General features: G+C 37.3%; 1 protein-coding gene across 2 annotated transcripts in view; it reads left to right on the top strand.

The window, feature by feature from the left end:
• The window catches only part of CDH8 (cadherin 8), a 1,490,460-nt gene that overhangs the window by 1,088,643 nt on the left and 379,382 nt on the right, over positions 1-22,435 (top strand). For both annotated transcript variants that reach the window (XM_044081816.1, XM_044081815.1), the window contains exon 5: positions 3,645-3,812. In XM_044081816.1, coding sequence (XP_043937751.1) covers positions 3,645-3,812 — 168 coding nt within the window. The remainder of the gene's footprint in view (positions 1-3,644; positions 3,813-22,435) is intronic.

The following is a 22,435-nucleotide window of genomic DNA, read 5'->3' as shown; positions in this document are numbered from 1 at the left end:
TTGGTTCAAGGACACTGATATGTTACTTCATCATGAAGAATATCAAAACATGACACTAATATAACTGAATGTATAAACAATAACAATGCCTCCACCTTTGTTGGGCTTCATTACCTGTATCAATGTAACCCCTGATGGAATTCAAAATTTCTCTTTCTATATTGTTCAAGTTAAAAAAAAAAGTTTTGTTTTGTTTTTTTTAGCTAATTTATGCAAATCGTCTTAACAACTCTTTTCAAAAGCTTGTATACTGGGGTGCAAGGGTGCATTAAAAGTGGTCCTTTTCTTAATTTGTATTGTACAATAATTAAAATAATTCATACTATCATTAGAAGCCCTAAAATTTGCTGCACATTTACCTTTCTTTTGAATAACTTTAGCTTGACCAAAGAATCAGTAGCATAAATTTTTATTTTTTTTTTTTTAGGGTTCAGTCTAGCTGGCAACTATTATGACTTGATCATTCTTAAATAATCCTTTGACTTTGTTCTGTGTGTGTGTGTGTGTGTGTGTGTGTGTGTGTGTCTGTGTGTGTGTATGAGTGTGTGTGTGTGAGGGTGTGTGAAAAAGGTACTGTGACAGAATTTGTTTCAGTTGACCATAAACAAACTTTAGAGGGGTGAGGCAGTCTGTACCTGAAAAGAAATGACCATGAGTGTCACTCGAACTGGCATGTGTGCTCATGCATTTCTGTGTGTATATATACATAAAAGCTAAAATATATTAATGTGAGTATTGACTTTAGCTAGGCATTCTGTAAACTTGCTACTACAGAGAGGCCTTTTTCAACGATTGCACCTGCCTGGTGGAACAATATCCCAAATTAAATCTAAACCATCACTGTTATAGACAGAAAACAAATGCATAGGCTTTAGATATAAAGGTTAACCTACTAGCATACATTATAGTTATAACTGTTTCTCCTCCCTTATGAGATTACATATTCCTTGCATGTTATGTTCATTTTTTTCAGGTATTCCACTGCTTGTGATCATTTCTCTCCTATTTATTGCTGCAGGGCCTTAATCACTTAGCATTCACATGTTATAACAATGTATGTTAATCTCATTTTTTGTCATTCTTTGACATGACTTTAGTTAAATAAATCTTTATTTTTGCCTTGACACCAATGGTTTCATCTCCTGCTTTTATCTATACCAAGGCCACTTTAGACTTTACTTTGTATGCGCTTGCTTCACATCATTTGCAATAAGTTATCTTCCTTAGTGTTTGTGATCAGTTTATTTGTTTACTAACCATTTATTAATGGCTGAAGTAATATACATCTATTTACAAAACATTGTATATGCTTTCTATCATAATGTTCTTGTCAACTGTTCATTATTTATAGACAACATGTTAGCTGTAGATGCACTATGTTTATTTCTTACCATCCGTTTGTATATTTTACTGCATATAGTTTTGCTGCATATTATGTCCTTGCCTTTTTGACCCAGGGCAGGGATGAAAATAGTCCTTTATTAATAAATAAATTCAACTAGCAAAGAAAAAAAAGTAGATCTGGACACAGTTCTTTCACTTCATCACAGTTAAACATCAGAAGTGTACTTTTGAGCAATACTTTTTTTTTTTCCTGCTGGCAGTTTATGTGTAATAACACCAGGCAACTTAAACATATTCATTGAGCTATCTTATGAACAGACATGCCATTGTGGATAGTTGTGCTGGGATAGAGGCAAAAGAAGCTGAATTACATTATTTTGAGCAGAAATATGTCCCACCTGATTGCAATCGAATATCAGAACTGATGCTAGTTCCATGGCTTAGAGGAATAAAGCCCTAACTATGGGTGCATGACAGAGAGTGATAGGTGATAGGAGATGCTGACAGAGAGTGATAGGTGTGCCCATCCTGGGAGGGTAATCATTTATTTATATCTTCCCTGTGTAGAGTTGTGTCTATAAAAGGAAGGGGGTACCAAGAGTAGCTTTTTAGTTTAAAAGAAAATCACACAGTGGAAGTAGTAAATAGCATAACCTGTCTTCAGGATGCCCATAGATTGTACACCTGCTTCAGCCTTTGAATGAAGATACTCTGTGGGCTACAGGAGATACTGGTAGACATGGTGGACAATGATACTAGGATATTTTATTTATTTTTATTTATTTTACATTTGTTTACCGGGCTAGTCCAACTGGATACATTTCCATTTTCAGCAGAGGCCCGGGGAGAAAAGCTCCACATTGAAGTTAATACAAACAAGTCATTTACATAAAGAAAGTAAGTAGTTAGTAAAATACCAACAGAGATAAGGTTTAATACCAAAAGTATGAAGCAGAAGGGAAACAACAAATCAGATCTGAAGCCAAGCAGAAAGTGTTAAAAGTGAGTGGCCTGCTACTTTTGTGTGTGTGTGTGTGTGTGTGTGTGTGTGTGTGTGTGTGTGTGTGTGTGTGTGTGTGTGTGTGTGTGTGTGTGTGTGTGTATGTGTGTGCATGCATGTTGATACATGTGTATGTATGAGTGAAGGAAGATGAAATCTATCGTGCATGTTTTACACAAGATCAAATATATTAGTCAATAGGATTTCTCTCTCAAGATCAGTCAACCATCAGAGTCCATTGACAGATTTATCATTATTCTGCATGGTAGGAGAAAATAAAAGTGTGAAAAATAAAATGTTTCCTAGAAAAATAAGTCATCTTTATCTTTTATGAGCAGGCACTTCATTTGACATTTTAACAAGCTGTATGACTTAAAGCTGTTCAGTGCATGTAAGAACAAGTTAAAAAATTCAGATCTATAGCTGTATTCTCTGGAAGAACTATGTAACTTTGCGATGTGGCTTTCAATAGTCTTAAGCCCTAATTCCAAAGGGGGGGGGAGCAAGAGAAAGAGAGAGACTTACAGCTAAAAATAGAGGTTATAACTGGATATCATACATGAACCTGTTCTTAGCTTCTAGTATCTATCTATCTATATATATCTATATATATATATGTACTGATATTATTCAAGCATTGTAACAACAGAAAAACAGCAGCTAAACCGTTTTATCTTCTCTTGATTTTCTCTAAGGCAACTCCTTATAAAATTGTTCCAGATGTAAGTAGTGTCATTAGCTGTCACAAACATGACAGTCATCAGAGAATGTCAGAACCTTTAACTAAAGCGTCTGTGATACTTTATTTTCTCAAAACTCTTGAGGAAATTTATAGGAGAAATTTAAATTATGAAATTAAGAAATATAAAATGTACGTCAAATTTCTGTAAAGATAGCTGAAACACCTTCTGATTAAATAGCTTGTATTGTATTAAGACTGCACTCAGTTGAGTGGTGGGTTTCACTGACCTTATTATATCTTTGTTTGATTCTGTCTAAAACCTGTATTAGTTTTCTTTTTTAATAATAACAGATGGCAATTTATTAATGAACTATAATTTTAAAGTCACTATTAGCATGAAATTTAACAGTGCCTGAGAAATACACATTTTACATAAGTCTGCGTTCATTACCTTATTATTATGTAAGTTATCAAGTAGTGCTTTGGTTAATATGCTAAATACAATATAAAACAGAAGCTATTGTTTATCCTGCAGATTTTGTCATTTTTAACACCTGAAGATATGTACAGTTAAAAGTGAATACATTTTTATTACAGTGTCATATTTTTCTACAACAGCTATAATCAGGACTGCCTTGGCCAACATGGACAGAGAAGCTAGGGAAGAATATCTTGTTGTCATTCAAGCAAAGGACATGGGTGGTCACATGGGAGGATTGTCTGGAACTACTACTGTTACCATAACGCTTACTGATGTTAATGACAACCCACCAAAATTCGCACAAAGTAAGTCATAATGTCTTAAAAATTGCTTACGTGGCATCTTTTTATATGAATAATAAGGGCTAATTTCTATTCCTGTTGTGCATTTTGGATTAGAGTAGAGTATAAGTACATGGTTTGTCTTCCTTAATTCTTGCATTCTGACATAAACTTCCTAATCTTTACCACTTTATTTTATTTCACGGATCACCATAATAACATTCTTTGTGCTTATTTATTTCCATATAAATTCAGTCAATTCATAAACCAGGGAGCTAAACTTAATATGCTTTTCTTCATTCTATAAATACCTTCAAGAAAGACATTAAACAAAATCTAAGTGATACGTTTATTTTGGTAAAGATGATTTGTTTTTTATAAATATGCATTTAGATTTCTTACAGGTTAGATTCGTTAATATTAAGGATTAAGCCGTTCTTATTATTAGCATGCAAAGAAAACAAAATAATAAATTAGTGATGAACTAACTGCTTAGAGTGTCTATGAGACAATGATTGCATTTATTTCACTGAAGTTTTTTCCCCTTTTTTAACATTTTCAGCTGACTGAGTAGTGAACTGATCTTCTCAACCCCTTGAGGGAATACTAGATTATTAAATCTGTTTAAACATGATTTTGTTGGAACAGAAGTCAACCTAACCATGCAGTTTGTCTTGCAGAGACTTTAACCGTTTTAATTTTCACTAAGGATTCAAATTTGCAACTTAACTTCAAGCACATTTTTCAGACTCTTCACACATTACACTCTATCACTACATTGTCACAGATAAAGACAGTTGATCTATTTGTTTCCCTTAAGGACAATCTTTAACACACCAACACACCATGCACCTTGCAAAAACAGTGTGCCCTGGGATTGTCTGCAATGAAAAATATATGTCAAAGAGAACTTTGTCAGCTAATAACTATCAGCTTTTAGTTTGGTTCACAGCACTAAGTGCCAAAACAATAAAACTACATTGTTACTTTCTGTTGCAGCAGCATGCTTGGCAGGAATAGTTGTGTATTAGTTAAGAATTGCTTTTCATTGTTGGTAACATGCATTTTTTTTAGGAATGGTTATCAAATTAAAGAAAACTGCATCAGAAATAGTCAATGTGCTTTGGATTTTCTGGAATACAATGTTTAGTTACAACACACAAACACACATACACACACACACACACACACACACACACACACACACACACACACACACACAGTCAGTTAGTCTAAGAATGTAGCTACCACAGTGTTTAGAAATCATAATGGTGATCTTACGGAAGGGAAAGAAAAATTGCAGAGGATTTGTTAAGTAATTTCTGTATCAGGCTCACACTGCCATATATTTGTTACCTATTTACTTATGACATTTGCTAAGAATTTGTTGAAATGTATTGTACCCAGTATTAATACAAGACAGCAGAAAAGTAGAATGGAATGGCAGAAGGTATATTTTTGAACAACAGACCTATGCTCCTTTACCAGTTCACATAAGAGTATATAAACTGAAAGACATTTCCTTTCTACAGCGTGGCTGAAATTAGATTTATATATATATATATATATATATATATATATATATATATATATATATATATATATATACTATATGATTTCTTGAATTATCAGTGCTACTTTCACAACAGTGCACACTCCCACTCTCCAACCCTACCCCCTTCTCCCTGTAGGAAAAATATTATTTAGTTCCAAATCACACTGCTTGCGCACCATTAATACAATTCATTTTCTCTGATTATCCATAATCCATCACCCTCTGTGGAGGATTAACTGTCTTAGTTCAGCATATCAAACTTCCTAATCTTTTGTGTGGGCCTTTATTGCATGCCTTATTAATTTCTTTGCAAGATTTTATGTTCTAACTTATTAAATGCTAAAAACAGAAAAAAATGTCTTTATTTAAAACATGTTATAAACAAAGGTACACAACGAAGGTGATGAAAGTTTTTGATTTTTGAAGTCTTATACATTATCTGTAATGCTTTGTGGCAGGTATTGCTAGTGTGGCAAATAATACTCTGATATCATTATTTATTTTATTTATGGATTGCTTGTTTATATGTATGCATGGATACAATGATGCAGTTATGGTAGAACAGACTCCAAAATATCACACAGCACATATTATTGACATAGGTCATTATTTGCCATAGTTCATTGGTTAACTGTGCAAAGAAACGTTTTATAGTGTATACATTTAATGAATGAAAAACTGCATGTCTTGAATTTTATAGGGATAACTGCATATTTTAAGCAATGCGATAAATAATACACAGAAGCAATCTGCTAAGTTTGTGATAAGCATAATTAGATTAGTTCTTGAAAAAGCATCATGGCCAGGAGAAGGAAAATAAAATAAAAGATAAAAAGACAAAGACAGAGACTGCAGAAATCACATAAAGTTTTTGTGTACCTTTTATCACAGTTTTATACAGAATCAGGCAGGTTTCTCTAGCAGTCTAGCAGTGATAAGATCATCTCATTCGTGCATTGATGGTCGACATCTGCAGTGCTCAGATTTACACTGTTAGAATGCTGCAACAACAGCTGCAGGTCTCAAATGTATCGCAGTATGCAGCACTGGTCTACGAGAATCACAATGCTCATTACATAGCTTTTCTGCATGTGATTGTCACAGGACTGACTGTGGGGTGTGGGTATGAGTGTGTTGAATGCCATGTAGTTAGACAAAGAGAGAAATTAATCCTCTGTAGGTCCATGGTGGTAGCAAAAGCAGAAGGCTACTGTTAGACTGAGGTCATTCCTAGTGAGTTCACTATAGTACATTAAAGGTAAAATAATAGGCTTGAGAATATAGATTCAGACTGTTTTCGTGCATGCATTCAGTTTCAGGGAAAGACAGTTCATTAGAAAGGAAAATATAATCTTTTCCTGGGACTTGGACTAATATGTAAGAGAGTATTTACAGTACACACACACACACTCATGCCTGAGTACAGAAGTCACTATATGAAATAAATCCAGATTGCTAAAGGTAGCTCCACCAAAGTCAAACATATCAAGGAAGCAAGGAGCTGCTTCACCACAAAGAAGGATTTGTTAAAAGAAAACAACTCAACAAGACAAAATAATAAAAACAACATAAAATGATAAAAAGCAATGCTGGGTAAGTGCTTTTAGTGTTAAACCTTCTTCAGATCCTTAATTACTCCCAATTAAGACCATCCATTTATAAAACAAATCATAACCAACTAAAATTCATCTAGGGAGCCTCAACCCCTTCAAAATAGGTTTAAGGGGACAGAACTGAAATAGAAATAGTAAAATCTGTCAAATTGCTAGGCATTACAACTGATGACAAACTCACCTTTGAAACAAGAAATCAAATGAGTGAGAAACAGACTGTAAAACAAAAAACAGGGAAAGAAACTGTGGAACGGCACCAAAAATTTATTAAAATGTTAAGCGCTTTTCGTTTGTTACATTTACAAACTTCCTCAGACATTTTGTATCACGTGAAGAAACCTTTTAAATATAGTGTCAATTAACTAATCATTGACTCAATAAAAACATTTAAAGAAGTGAAATCATTTAAAGAAATAACTGAATTTGACATCCACTTGGAACACCACTCACTAGCTGATAAAAACTAACCTTGTAAACAGTCATTTGTTACAAAATATCAAACATCCTAAATTACACTATACAATATATCTTCCAGTAAAATATAAAAACCAGTAATAAAACTGGACATAAAACAAACAACAATATAAAAAACAATGTATTATCTGATAAGACTTTTAAGTTTGAGAGTGCTACTAATCGAATAACCCTCTTTAAGCCGGGTGTATTGTAAGCATTCAACCTAATCTGCCAGCTTAACTTTAATTCTTCTAACTTAAGTGTATCCGGTCCACCTCGAGAATTCTGACAAATTTGATCAATAACTAAAAACTTGAAGGAATGATTAGGGTACTGTAAAACATGTTTCGCCAAAGCATTCTCAAATTTATGTTTTCTGATGGCATAAACGTGTTCATAAATACGGTCACGGAGCCTCCTCTCTGTTTTACCAATATAGAAGGCCGTACATGACTGACATTGAGCTAAATAAACTACCATTTTTGAATTACAGTTCACTCTCGATCTCAGATAGTATTGTTGACCGTGAACTTTGAATCTATTAGATTCAATAATATATTGGCAGTAATTGCACGCTTGGCATTTGTACATACCCACTGTCCTTGCACGTGTAGTTGAATGATGTTCAAAATAAGCCTTAAGATTCTTAGCTTTTTTGTAAATTACCACGGGGTGTTCTCCAACACTTTGAAAAACACTAGTATCGTTCTTAAAAAGTGCTCAATTTTTTGTCAGAATCTGAAAGCAGTCTTTACTATTAAGATTATAAGTTGTTATAAAAGTAACACCTGATGTCTCTGGTAAGTAAGATTCATTATCGGCTTCAGGCACCAAAGAAAAATTATTGTCAACATCATTGTTTATTATAAAACCATTGTTCAAAATTGGTTTATAAAAATGTCTCAAACGTTTACTTGTTACCTCTTCTATAATCTCGTCAACCATGTGTTCAGGGTAGCCACGATGTATAAACATGCCTCTTAAGTGGGCACATTCGGCATGAAAATCCTTATCTAAAGTAATTATATGGGCAGCCCTAACCAATTGGCCCTTTACTATAGCTCGTTTTTGATGGAGTGGGTGGCAGCTAGAAAAATGTAGAAATGAGTTGGAATAAGTTCTTTTTCTATAAATGGTAGCTATGAGTTTTTGGGTGGAGTGATCTTTAAATAATAAAATGTCAAGGTATGCTATGGACTCCGATTCAAAAGTGGAAGTAAACTTCAGAAAATGGGTAGTCTTATTAAAGTACTCAACAACTGAGTCGCTAGTGGAACTATCACCATCAAGTAAAATAAAAATATCATCCAAATAACGGGTGTAAAAAATTAAGCCAGTTTCCCCAGCTTTCAACCAACAAAGCATTGAATGTGGGCAGAGGAGTATTCCGGCCAGTGAAACATCTTGTTTATATAATCAGCGGTTACCTGCAGCCGTAAATGATTGTGCGGATGGTCAACATAGAAATAATGGAGTTCCTGCTACCCGGATCAACACAACCGCACCTTCACCTGCTACCACTGTTCCTGGGTTACCGGCATCTGTTGCTCAAGCTCCAAATACGGTAAATAATTGTTCGGGTTTTGATATCAATAACTGGTTGGCTGACAACTTTTCTTTTTCGTTGTCAGCAAATAGTTCAGTACAACAAAGTGTACAATCTGGATTGCGGTTTTGCCCAGAGTTAGTTGAACTTGGATAATCTCGGATGCATTATGCTGAGCAACTAGCTTGGAGGTGTGGATATCCTTAATGAATATGGACACGCCTCCACCTTTAGTGTTTCGGTCCGGGTTTGGTGGCCGAAAGGTGTGGCATGAATTATAGCCTGGTAATGCAGGGGTGCTCTCTGGAGCATTGAACCAGGTCTCTGTCACTGCACAGATGTCAATGTTCTCCACTTTAAGGAGTGCCTCGAGTGAGTGCATTTTGATGTGACAATTCCAGCTGTTTCTCAGGTTCCCACTGATGGCTCTACAGGTGCAGTGTAGTCTGTTTATATTTTCTTTAATAATTCCAAAGCCATGCTGCAAACAGCTATTGAAAGATTTCATCTTAAAGCCTATATGATGGGCAACACAACTGCACTGATATTTGACCAATGTTCAATGATACTAAGAAATGTTAATAGTTGTTCATATACCACTAATGCATATTGTGATATTTGTAATGCTTTTCTAAATATCTAAACAACCAAGATACACAGACAGAATAGCATAGCCTCAAATGAAAGCTCTTAGATGAACAACAAAATTCTGCTAAGAGTATGTGTGAGGCTTGAATGGTTACTGAAATATTGTAAGCTGTTAAAAGATTACAAAAGTAATATGTACTGTGTTTATTATGGCTTATATAATCCAGTTTAAAACCTAGAATTTAATTAACACAACCACTGTAAATATTTGTTTGAGCTTAGCAGTTTGCCATCTCCTTATTAAGCCCTACAGATTCAGAGATATGAATATCTGTTTGAAGTTTAAGAAGAACATCATTTTTTGTCAAAAAGCTCAAAATGCAGTCACTGAAAGTTAGGGTACAAGCTTTTAGAGCTCCGTAGGAGTGAATGAGTTAATCTATACACAAGCATTCTACAACATTCTAATATCACAAGGTGAGCAGCTCCATTGCTTGGCATTTCTACATTTAAGAATCACTCTGCCATCTAGTTTTGCCTCATTAGCATACACAGAAAAGCTCATTTTAATAATATTGCTCATTGCCTTGCCCTTATACAATCATTAGCGTGTAACTTGCTAGGCATTTCAAATTCGCCTACCTCTGTCACAGACTATGTTTTTCTGAATCATATACACCGTGTGAGTGGAAACTCATTAATCAAATTTCCTTATCATGATATAGCAAAGTTTTCTGAATCTGGCCTAATTTTTATATTCATACTCTTTTTCTGTATAGATTTGGGAATTAACCCATAACCTCTTTGTTGTGCCTTTTCCCTTTTGTTACTCACTATCAATCATTTTCTTAATCTTATATATACCCAGAGAATCCATTAACTTATAAGCAATGTAATATTTAAATCATGTAAGCACACTATTATTTCACGATGATCAAATTTTATTAAATACAAAACAAATTCATTGTGATATTCAGCTATCTTATTTATAGTCTGAATGAACTAAACTCTGCTCTTGCCAATTCACAACTATTTCATTAAAAAAAAATTCTTTCCTCTGTAATTATGATTGATATTCTTACTAGATGGGATTTAATAACATTTTCCTTTTCAAATGTTTGTGCATGCTGGTAGAATATAAATATATATTTTTTATAATGCTTTTTAGATTCTGTTATTCAAAATAAAGTCATGTTTTTATATTAGCACATCCCAGAAACTAATGTCTGGCTGTTGTACACTAATGGCCAGACTCCAAACAGTCAGGGTAGTATTGAGGAATCTCACTATTATGTGTACAAGCTACCCGGTGCCTATGAGACAGATATGCAATGTTAGATAATCACTTTGTTTATGTTTGGTGGTTGTCCACAGTAAATGAAGTAATGGGCCATCAGTGTCATGGCAGTCAAGGATACCCAGAATGGGAGTCCTATAAAATGGTCACCTCCTCCTGCACATAAGCGCCCCTACCCCATCATTACTTCTGTGTCCTTTAGTTGTACTGTATGTGTTTGAAAAAACTAGTATACTGGGTGTTCCACAGAACTTATTCATTGTGATAACTAATGATCACAAGATTGTCTGTAACTGATTGTACAGCTACAAAAAAGTTCTTACTACATGAGTGTTGAGCGTCATTCACTATCTTTTTTTTCTACAAACTTTACTGTCATTTGGACTGTCTTTGGACAAAAACACTGCAAATGGCCTTAGCAATCTGTTTTTAATTTTATTTTTTTGTTAATGTCTACCAATCTGCACTTTTCTGCTGTGTATTATTCTGGTTTACTATTGTTAGACAATTGTACTTTGATGATGTTAAAAGAAACAGACCATGGAAGAAAAAAAAAAAAAACAGTTTTAGTGCTTTCATTCTATTTAATATAAGAACTTCTTCAGAAATAGTAAAAATCTTCATTCAACACTGCTTATAGATTTTAAAGGTCACATGACCCACATTTACCAATCAAAAGCATTTCAATCCTCTTTGCATTAAAATACATTTTAAATAAATGACATAATTTATCCCAGGACAAAACATGACTATCTACATACATTACTGATATAATTCCCTTGTTTCCAAAATGTTATTAAAATCTCTGCCCATTAAATTAAGTTTTGCTTGTTCAACCAAGACTTACAAACCATGGAATGCTTAGCTAAAGGATTTTAGGATTTTATTGTCAAAAATTTTAATACCATAATTATGCTCATATATCCTTTACACTGTTTCTTACTGAAATTGGTACACCTTGTTTGTTGTAGCATAGACTAGATCCAGGCCTGCTGAATCTAGCTTTATTTGTATGCTTGTTATTTGTTTATTTCCCTGAAGCGCTAATTCCACCTAAAACGCGGCCTTTTAGCACTTCTGTGGATCTCTAGTGATATCTGCATTGCTTACTGTACTTATTTCCTTGTTTCACTTGAAAGAAAGTTACTGTTTGTCGTTTTTGCATTTAAGTTACCTGTAGCACATTACATTTAAGTTATCTGGCACTTGCTCACTAAAGCAATTATATAAGTCAGCTCTAAAAAATTAAAAGCACTACACCCTCACAAACTCCCCTTGAGTACCTTGTTCCCCATTGGCCCTTTTTTTCAATTATAAAGGAATTCCCAATACTATTCTAGCATGTCCAAAGGTCAGTTGTCAATCTCCTCTCCGGTCCAGCTGGTGAATCTGGGAATCTTGAGGCAATGTTACAACTGCCTCATGTACACAGACAACCCTCTCCTCCTCCCAACAAATTCCAACACATGTGAGGGATGCAACCATATAGCCAAACTGGAGGCTAAGCTCTCTCAACTCAGTACTGGCGTAACCAGTCAGGAGGAGAAGGAAACCACACTCACTACAATTCCAGTCTCACATAGACCTATCACGACAACAAACCAAACACATAAACACACAAAAACATACGCGGAGGCTCTAAATAAAAATCTGCCTAAGCAGCAGAGACCTCCAAAGCAGACACCCAAGCAACTGCTACCCCAAAACAAAACACGTGCAATACATAGCTCACAAAGCCAGTGTGCCGAACAGTCACAGCCCTTAAGGCTAAACAACACACCTGATACACTTGTAATAGGTGACTCTATCGTCAGGCACACTGACGTCCCGCTCACCAGGCTGAATAAAGAGAAGGTCACAGCCTGTCGGGTGCTAGGATCCGACACATAACACAAGCACTCAGGTCACTCCAAAGCAAATACAAATATGACTCAGTCATTGTCCATGCTGGTGTGAATGACCTGAGACGTACCTCCCTGGACTACATGAAAAGAGACATAGAGGAGCTCTCTGAGCATGTAGACCCTGACCTTGAGTAGCATCTTACCCTCACCAAGAATGATGCCACAATATGAAGACAAGATGATCAATTTCAACAATTGGCTTAAGTGTTGGTGTCATTCAAAGGGGATCCAATGCCTGTCAGCCTGGGATGACATGCTCGACAAGCCACGATGCTTCGCTAGGGACGGCTTGCACCTGTCACCCCTGGGCTTTCGGATATTGGCAAAGGCTCTTGCTACCCCCATAGTGCCTTTTTTAGGCAAGGCTCAAAAGACAAACCCACCTCCATAGGTATCACAAGGGATAAGAAACTAAGAGTAATGCTACTCAACGCCAGAAGTCTAAACCTCAAGATGCACGCACTCAAAACTCTCCTTAGCATGGAGAACATCGATATCTGTGCAGTAACAGAAACCTGGTTCAAGGCTCCCGAGAGCACCCCAGCACTACCAAGTTATACCTCATACCATGATTTTCGGCCCCAAAACTTGGACCAAACCACAAAAGGAGGGGGAGTATCAATATTTGTCAAAGATACCCACACCTCCAGGTTGGTGGCACAGCACGAAGCATCAGAGACTATCCATGTGCAACTAACTGTGGGTAAACCTGCCTTCCAGTTTACAGCCTGCTACAGACCACCCTCCCAAACACAGGAACCCCACTTGGCCTTCCTGAGAATACTGGAAAATATGAAGGTCTCTCCAAACACCATTATATTGGGCGACTTCAACTACCCAAACATAGACTGGGAGCATTACTCAAGCTCCAACACCCTAGCCCAAAGGTTCCTAGAATTTATAAACTCAAATGCTATGGAACAACTTGTTACCACTCCCACAAGAGGGGAAAACATACTGGACCTGATCATCACCAACATGGGGACACTATGCTCCAGACCAGAAGTGTATCCCTCACTGGTAAGATCAGACCATAAACTAATCTCACTGGATATTCACATCCCGACCCCACCCCCTGCCCAGAAAACCACAGTGAAAAACTTCTCTAAAGCAAATTTCACACGCCTCAAAACCGAGGCGAAATCCTTCAAAGCCCCCGGGCCTGTGGAAAATACGGCCCAGACCGCAGAATCCTTTATAAACGCATTCTATGAACACCTTCAGGAATGCATGGACCATGCAATCCCAAATAAAACCAAGACCCAATCCTCCAAAGGCAGACGTCCTGTCTGGTGGACCCCAGCCATAAACAAACTATACAATAGAAGGAGGAAGCTACTACATGATAGAGCAAAATCCCAAAAAGGGAAGGCATCTCTGATCAGTATTAGCAAAAAACTACGGGCAATCATAAAATCGTCTAAGGCCAGCTTCGAGAGAAAAATTGCACAGGACACTAAGGATAATCACAATGCTTTCTTTAGTTATGTTAGGAACCTGGGTGGGAATTCCCAGATATGCTCAGAATTAGTCCAAAATGACAAAAAATACACCAAGCCCACAGACATTGCCAACATCCTAGCTGACAGGTTCAGTGCAAATTTCTCCCCCCTCTCCCCACCAAAACGGCAAATATCTATCCCAACAGAGTGCTGCCCCCCTGACATCTCAGATGCTCAGGTAAGAGCCGCCCTCTCCAAAGCAAAAAACACAGCATCAATGGGACCAGATGGTGTCCCAGGCTGTGTCCTACATGAACTCCAAGAAGAGCTAAACCCAAACATAAAAGTACTGTTCAATCTTAGCCTTACTACAAGATATGTACCCAAAGAGTGGCGTACAGCAACAGTGGTCCCTCTCCACAAAGGTGGTGCCTCAACGTATCCTGGAAACTATCTCCCCATAATCCTGACTAGCTTGGTCTGCAAAGCTATGGAAAGGATCATCATGGACCTCATAAATAAAGATATTGGGGACCTACAGACACTGGATCCTACCCAGTTTGGCTTTGTTAAGGGCAGATCCTGCCTCTTAAACCTGGTCAATTTCTTTGAAACAGTCACCAAGGCCATTGACGAGGGGAAGGTGGTCCACACAGCCTACCTGGACCTCGCAAAAGCCTTCGATACAATACCCCACTCGGGCATTATAGATAAGCTCACCAGCTTAAATATAAACCCCTATGTCACTAGATGGGTTGCATACTGGCTCAAGGACGGAACCCACATGGTTAGAATTGCTGGAGCCATGTCAGACTCCAAACCAGTTACAAGTGGCGTCCCACAAGGCTCAGTCCTGGGACCTCTCTTGTTCGGTATATATTTCTCGGTGGTACAGGCCAACATGGAAGGACTGTGGCTGACCACGTTCGCAGATGACTGCAAACTGGGCGCCATAATCAACTCTCCAGCCGACACAAGCATCCTCCAAAAGGGCCTCATAGAAACAGACAACTGGTGCCAGAGCCATGGCCTCAAGCTAAACGCCAAAAGTGTATAGTCATCCCCTTTGGCAAAACAAAGGGCCCACAAATTACCACATAGGTGGTAATCCATTAAGTACAGAAGAAGTCATTAGGGACCTGGGGACCCAAGTTGATAGCAATCTCTCATTTGACAACCACGTGGCCAAAGTGGTTAGAAAAACATTTTATATAGCCCACCTAATCATGAAGGGATTCACATCTAGATCAGGGGAGGTCATCGTACCTATTTACTCATCCCTCATCAGGCCCATAATTGAGTACAATGCCCCTTTTGGGATGTACCTTACCAGACACCTGCAGCAACTGGAAAGACCCCAAAAGTACCTCACCAAGATGATCAAAGGGCTCAAACAGATGCCATATGCTGCCCGGTTAAAGAAACTCCAGCTCTACTCAGTGGCATACCGCCTGCTCAGAGGCGATCTGTGCCTGATGTATAAAGCCATGTCCAACCCGGAATTAATGGACATGCTGCAACTCAGAAAATCCAAATCCCATCGAGCTACGCTCGAGAGACTTGAACCTCAGCACTGAAATAAATAGGACATGCGGGAGGGACAGATTCATAACCCAGAGGCTCCCTTCACTCTGGAATAAAATCCCAGTCCAGGTTAGGCAGAGTCCCACATTGACTCTTTTCAAGAGGAATCTTGATGAGTGGATGGGAGATCGTAGGTTTACCCCGGCTATCACTTCTGTGTCACTGTTAGACAGAGGCACAGTATACTAACCTCAAAAAAAGGCATAGCAAAATTAATTTAAAATGGGTGGCGAAAGCCAAACACACTCTGGCTAGGCTTATAAATGCCCTAGGGCAGATAGCCTAGTATGAACCTATGAACCTATGAACCTATAATGTTCTAATAGTCTTTCTTACATAGTATACAGGGAAGGAAACACAAGTGGCCAAGTAAATCAAACCCTTAGATGAATAGGAAAAATGCCCAACAATTGACTACATGAAGAAAATACAATGATATTAACACATTTTCATTATCTACAGACTCCACATGGAAAGATCCCACATTTTTACTACTATCACCCCTTGATTTAACCATAGTTCTTCTTTCCAATAAAGCCTTCAGATTGGACACTTAAAGGTTTTTCTTAGATGAGTCCCCACTACTTCATTTAATTCTGAGCTACCCATTAACACTTTCCAGTTTTCAAAAATAATATTCAGGATACTATTTATACCCAAGAATATGTTATAAAATGTCTTCTCCTCATCCACAAGATCTGAACAACTTTGTTCCACTGTGAGTCATCTGGACTTACTAAAATGGATACAAATCTAATGTCCCTAAACTTCAAATTTACCGGCACATCAAATCCACCAATTTTTAGGGATAACCTCTTGCAAGAAAAAAAAATAGTTTTTCAATATTTTACATTCATCTGCTAAATCATTACCATTCAAAAATGAACACAGTTATTCTGATGAATTGCCCTTTCACAATGTTTTTCTTCAGAAAAAGTAGATGTGCACTAGAAAAATGCAAATATTAATTAACAGAAGTATTTTTCCTGAAAAGTCTAGTCTTCAAATCTACATTTTCTTTGTATATAGTTAAATCTAATTAGGTTGACTCTCATGTGTATGCCAAGTAAATTTGAGAAAGTCACTGGTGACTTCCTTGTCCACCATAAACAACACAGATTTCTCCTGTTTCCTTTAAGTAAGAAGCATACATCATCTGTAAAATAACTGTAAAAGACCACTTGGTGTTTAACCAATGGACCCTTTCTCACGTATTGCACCTCCCTGGTCCCAAAACTAAATTGGCATATATGGAAGCCATTGGGATACACATTACAACCCTCATAATTTGTTTAAAAATCTTACATTAAAAAAATTAAAATATATTGTCTAACAGAAAATACAAGAGAGTACAAATACAATCTAATGTCTGAGTTCTTTATAACATGTGTGTACTTAACAAAATCCTAACTAACTTCATCCACTGTGCCATTAGGAGTATTATTGTATAATGATACCACATTCACTGTTTTAAAAAAGTCAAAATTAAGGTCAGATGTATTAATAGCTACAAATCTCTGTAACAAAAAAAAAAAAAAACTCCCAGGATTTCTTAATACACACTGGAACTTTACCTTGGTATTGCTTAAGCACACAGAAAAAACTAAAAAAAAAAATGTTTTTCAGCAAATCATGAACTTTTTTGTATTACTAATGTTTCTGCATCAAAGTTAAGTAGTAATTGTTATTTTCTAATGTGTTATACCCCAAAATGATCAGAAGGAGGCTGCCATGGCTAACATGATTTCATTTTACAGTCAATACCTTCACCTTTCTGATATCATTTTAGAGGGACAGAAATAAATCAATATGATGAGAGGATCGTTTAATGTGTTTTTTTCCTCATTAATTTGCAGCAGTACTGTGACTGCCTAATTTTTACTGTCAGCATCAATATGCAGTTTTAATTACGTTGCTTCCTTTTTTTTCATTAGTGGCGATCTCTGTTTCAGCATTATAAGGAATGTTTGAATGACAGGCTTGAAAATGTAATTGAGTTAATAGTTCTTTTCAAAGTAGCAGCCGTATTTCAGTATTCAAGTTTGAGAAATCTGACCCTGGTGATTAATAGGTGTTACTAGGGCTGAGATGGTTTATGTTGCATTCACAGTTTTAACTTTGTAGCTAGAATTAAAGTCTTTGAAGTTAATCTTCTTTCCCCGACTCAATGGTTTGTCTCAACAAAATACTGTATGCAATGCAAAAATGCTGTAACAAAACATCAGGAGAAGCATGCACTTTTACAGAAATTACACTTTAGAAAAAATGCATAGATGGGCATATTTTCTTTCCTCCTTTGTGGCACTCAAAGTTTGTATTAAATGGAAAGAAATTTGCATCTGAAAACAGAGCTTGAAAGTCCCGCTTTTGCTCAGCCTCATTGTTACACTATTTATCTGAGCTGTGACGTTGGCAATCTGTAACTGATAATTTTTTTTTTTATTTTATTTTACAGTTTGTTTACCAGGATGGTCCACTGGGCCAAAGGAGCCCATTTGCAATGGAGTCCTGGGGAGAAAAGCTCCAGCAAGGTTATACAAGATATAATGAATTAGACAAAAACATATAAACATAAGTTATATGGTATTATAATGGAAAAAAACATACTAAGCATGTAATAATACGATAAAATGCATACCCAGGGTAAACAAGGAAGTTTCTATATGTGTATATAATTAACATAAGTATATATTAGTGACTTCTCCAATTAAATTACAAAAAGAGAAAAGTATCAATGAAGAGGGAGAAATTAATGGACAAATGTGAAGTGATGAAACAGGTATAAAATGTGGAAGTAAAGGAGCCTAGATGTAGGAGGAGAAAGGTGTAGGAAACTAGACAGTGGGGTGAGAATTAGAAGATAGGTGAGAGTAATGTGTGTAGAGGTAGAGGTGAGGGAATGAGATGTGAGAAATTAGAGAAGATGGATGGGAAGGATGGGTGGGAACAAGAGCATTCCCAGTGGGATGTGAACTGGGAATGAAGAAAAGTTTTGAAGGGATTTTAAATGTCATTGTTTATTAGGCATTGTTTTCTTAATGGGTCTATAGTTGAGATAAGTGTCCTAACCTAATTGCTCTACCACTCATAGAAGTTGTTGTGATGAACAAGTGAGATGAATGCAGGAAAGAAAGGCAAACATAATAATTACATTATGCCTTTTCTGTATGTGAAGAGTTTAATGCGAATTTAAGTGAAGTAAAATTACTTTTTCAAAAGAAAAAGTTGACCCTTGGGTGGAGTTCTTGTCCAAATACAATGCTAAAGATTCTGTTTTACTACCCTTGGCCATTATGATAAGGTGAAATAGAGGTTTAAATACATTTTTATAAATTTTGGGAATACTGAAAAACTTAACCCAACCAGGGATGTTTAACATATAAATTGTTATATAACTCCATTGACTTGGAATTGTTCTCCAACAGTTCCAACATTGCTGAATCAACATTTTTATAGTCATTCAAACTCATTAAATTATAACTAGAAACATTTTTTAACAGAAGGTTGATCTCAATGAGATAGCTTTGTCCTCTCATGATCACAATATTATTATAGATTCATAGGTGTGTAGTAGGCTAATGACCCTGGAGCCTTTACAAGCCTAGCCCATAGAAGTGCCCTGGCATTGTGCAACCCAATATTAGTTCCCAGTGCCTTTATCAAGTAGACCCACTGGAGTGATCCCCAGGGTGAACTTTCTATTACCCATCCACTTATCAAGATTTCTCTTGAAGAGGGACAGCAAGATGTTCTGCTTGACATGTATGGGAAGTCTATTCCAGAGCATAGGCAGTCTCTGAGTGAGGAACCTGTCCCTCCAGCATGTTCTGTTGATTGTGGTAATAAGGTTGAGGTCTCTGGAGCATGTGGTGTAGAGGGATTGGGATTTCGTTAGGTGTAGCATTTCTAACAGAGCTAGGTCAGACATGGCTTTGTAAGTCAAGCAGAGATCGCCTGTAAGTAGGCGATATGAGTTAGAGAATAGCTGGAGTCTTTTAAGTCTGTCCAAGTAGGACATGTGTTTAATGCCTTGAATCCTCTTCATGAGGTACGTCTGTGGCCTCTCCAGCAATTGCAGGTATCAAGTCAGGTACATGCCAAATGAAGCATTATACTCAATGATTGGTCTAATGAGGGAAGAGTAGAGAGAGATGATGACCTCTTTCATCCTGGATGCAAAACCCTTGGTAATGAGATGTGCCACATAGAAGGACATTCTGACCACAGTGGCAATGTGGTGGTCAAAGGAGAGGTTGCTGTCAATCTGCATCCCCAGATCTCTTATAACACCTTCAGTGTTCAGTGGGCTCCCATCGATGTGGTAATTAGTGGGAACTGAGTTTTTACCAAAGGAGATGATGACGCATTTTTTGTCTTTAAGCTTAAGACCATGGTTTTGACTCCAGTCATTTGTCTCAGTGAGGCCTTTCTGTAGGATGTCTGCATCACTTGGGGAATTAATAATGGCTCCCATCTTGCAGTCGTCTGCAAACTTGGTCAGCCAGAGCCCCTTTGTGTTGGCCTGGACTTCTGAAAAGTAGATGCTAAACAGGAGAGGACCCAGGACCGATCCCTGTCAGACTCCACTTGTGACTGGTCGGCACTTGGAGTCCGCTACTTTCACATTGTTTGTTCTATCTGTGAGCCTATTTACAACCCACCCAGTGATATAGGGGTCGATGCCTAGTTTGGTGAGTTTATCAATACTTCCTGAGTGAGGAATGCTATCAAAGGCCTTGGCCAGATTGAGGTAGGCTGTATGCACTGTCTTACCTTCATCCACAGCCCTGGTGACTGATTCAAAGAAGTCAACCAGGTTGAGCTGGCATGATCTCCTTTTCACAAAGCCAAATTGTGTGGAGTCTAGAGTTTAGAGATTTCCTATATCTTTGTTAATCAGGTCCATGATGATGCTTTACATATCAGACACAACAGGCTAATGGGAGATAATATCCAGGGTTTGTAGTCGCTCAACTTTATGGAGAGGGATGACTGTAGCAGTGTGTCATTTGGTAGGTACAAAGCTGAGGTAAGTCTGTGACTGAACAGGGCACACAGATGTGCTGCCATTTTGCTTTGTAGTTCATGTAGAACACAGCGAGGGATAGTATGAGTTCCCATGGAAGCTGTACTCTTGGCCTTGGACAATGGAGCTTTAACCTGTGCTGCAGTAATGCTGGGCGCCTTGCATTCTTCCGGTATTATGATTGGTACTTTAGGGGGGGTGAGAGGGATAAGCTTGGCACTAAATCTGTCAGCCAGTATGTTGGCAATATCTGTTGGCTTAGTATAGGAGGTACCATTGTGCAGTAACTCAGAGCAAATCTGGGTATTGCTGTGGAGGTTCTTGATATAACTATAAAAGGCTTTGTGATTGTTTTTAGTGTCTGCCGCAATTCTACCTTCATAGCTGGCTTTGAAGGATTTAATGAGAGATATCAACTTTTTGTTGAGGTTAATAAGGGAGTTTTTCCAGTCAGTTTCTTCCTTCTGTTGTAGAGTTTATTAATGACAGGGGACCACCAGATTGGCTTCCTTTTTTGGAGGAGAGCATCTTGGTTCTGTTGGGTATGGCTAGTTCTATGCATTTATGTACATATTCATACAGTGCATTGGTGTATGATTCGGCAGTCATGCAGTTGTTTTCCATTGGCATGGATGCTGTGAAGTTAGCCACCTCTATTTTTAGGAGCCCAAAGTCAGCATTGGAGAAGTTTTTCAAGGTGGTTACCTTTGTGGGGGTGTGGGTGAGGTGGATTTCCATGATCATTAGTTTATGGTCAGATCTGACCAGGCAGGGATTGACTACTGGTGTAGAGCAACGGTCACCCATGTTAGTAATAACCAGGTCAAGGATGATGCTTCCTCTATAACCTGGTAGTGCAGGGGTGCGTTCTGCTGCTTAAAACCAGGTCTATGTTACAATACAAATGATGTTCTCCATTTTGAGGAGTGCTTCGAGCGAGTGCATCTTGACATTTAGACTTCTAGTGTTGAGCAGCATGACCTTCAGATTGTATTTATTTATAGCTGTTACTGTGGTAGTTTGGTCTTTTCAACACCACATAAAAAGGCACTATAGGGGTGGCAAGAGCCTTAGCCAGTACCCGGAAACCCAGGGGTGACAGATGCAGGCCATCTCTGGCAAAGCATCGATGTCTGTCAGTCATGTCATCCCAAGCAGACAGATACTGGATCCCCTTAGAATGACACCAGAAATTTAGCCAATTGTTGAAGTCAATCATTTTTTGTTATTTGATCCTTATCTGATTTCATAAACTTCAAAAATGATGCTTCTCTCGAATCCTTTAGAGTCCTCCTTCCATCTGTGGATAAATTTGAAAATGAAGATGCACTTGTATTTCTAGCAATATTAATAATATCATATTCAGACAACCTCTGAATTGTTTACAAGGCAGTATTCAGAGGATGATTTAAAACCAATCTTTTCCTTAATAAAAAAAAAAAAAACCTATATATATATATATATATATATATATATATATATATATATGTGTGTGTGTGTGTGTGTGTGTGTGTGTGTATATATATGTGTGTGTGTGTGTGTGTGTGTGTGTGTGTGTGTGTGTGTGTGTGTGTGTGTGTATATATATATATTTATATAAATCATATATTCCACTATCTTATCAAGGTTGTGTAAT

This window comes from Protopterus annectens, chromosome 8.part1, assembly GCF_019279795.1.
Source record: "Protopterus annectens isolate FY-2018-M chromosome 8.part1, PAN1.0, whole genome shotgun sequence".
NCBI lineage: Eukaryota > Metazoa > Chordata > Ceratodontiformes > Protopteridae > Protopterus > Protopterus annectens.
The sequence above is the reverse complement of the archived record's forward strand: the minus strand, read 5'-3'. Positions and strand labels throughout refer to the sequence as shown.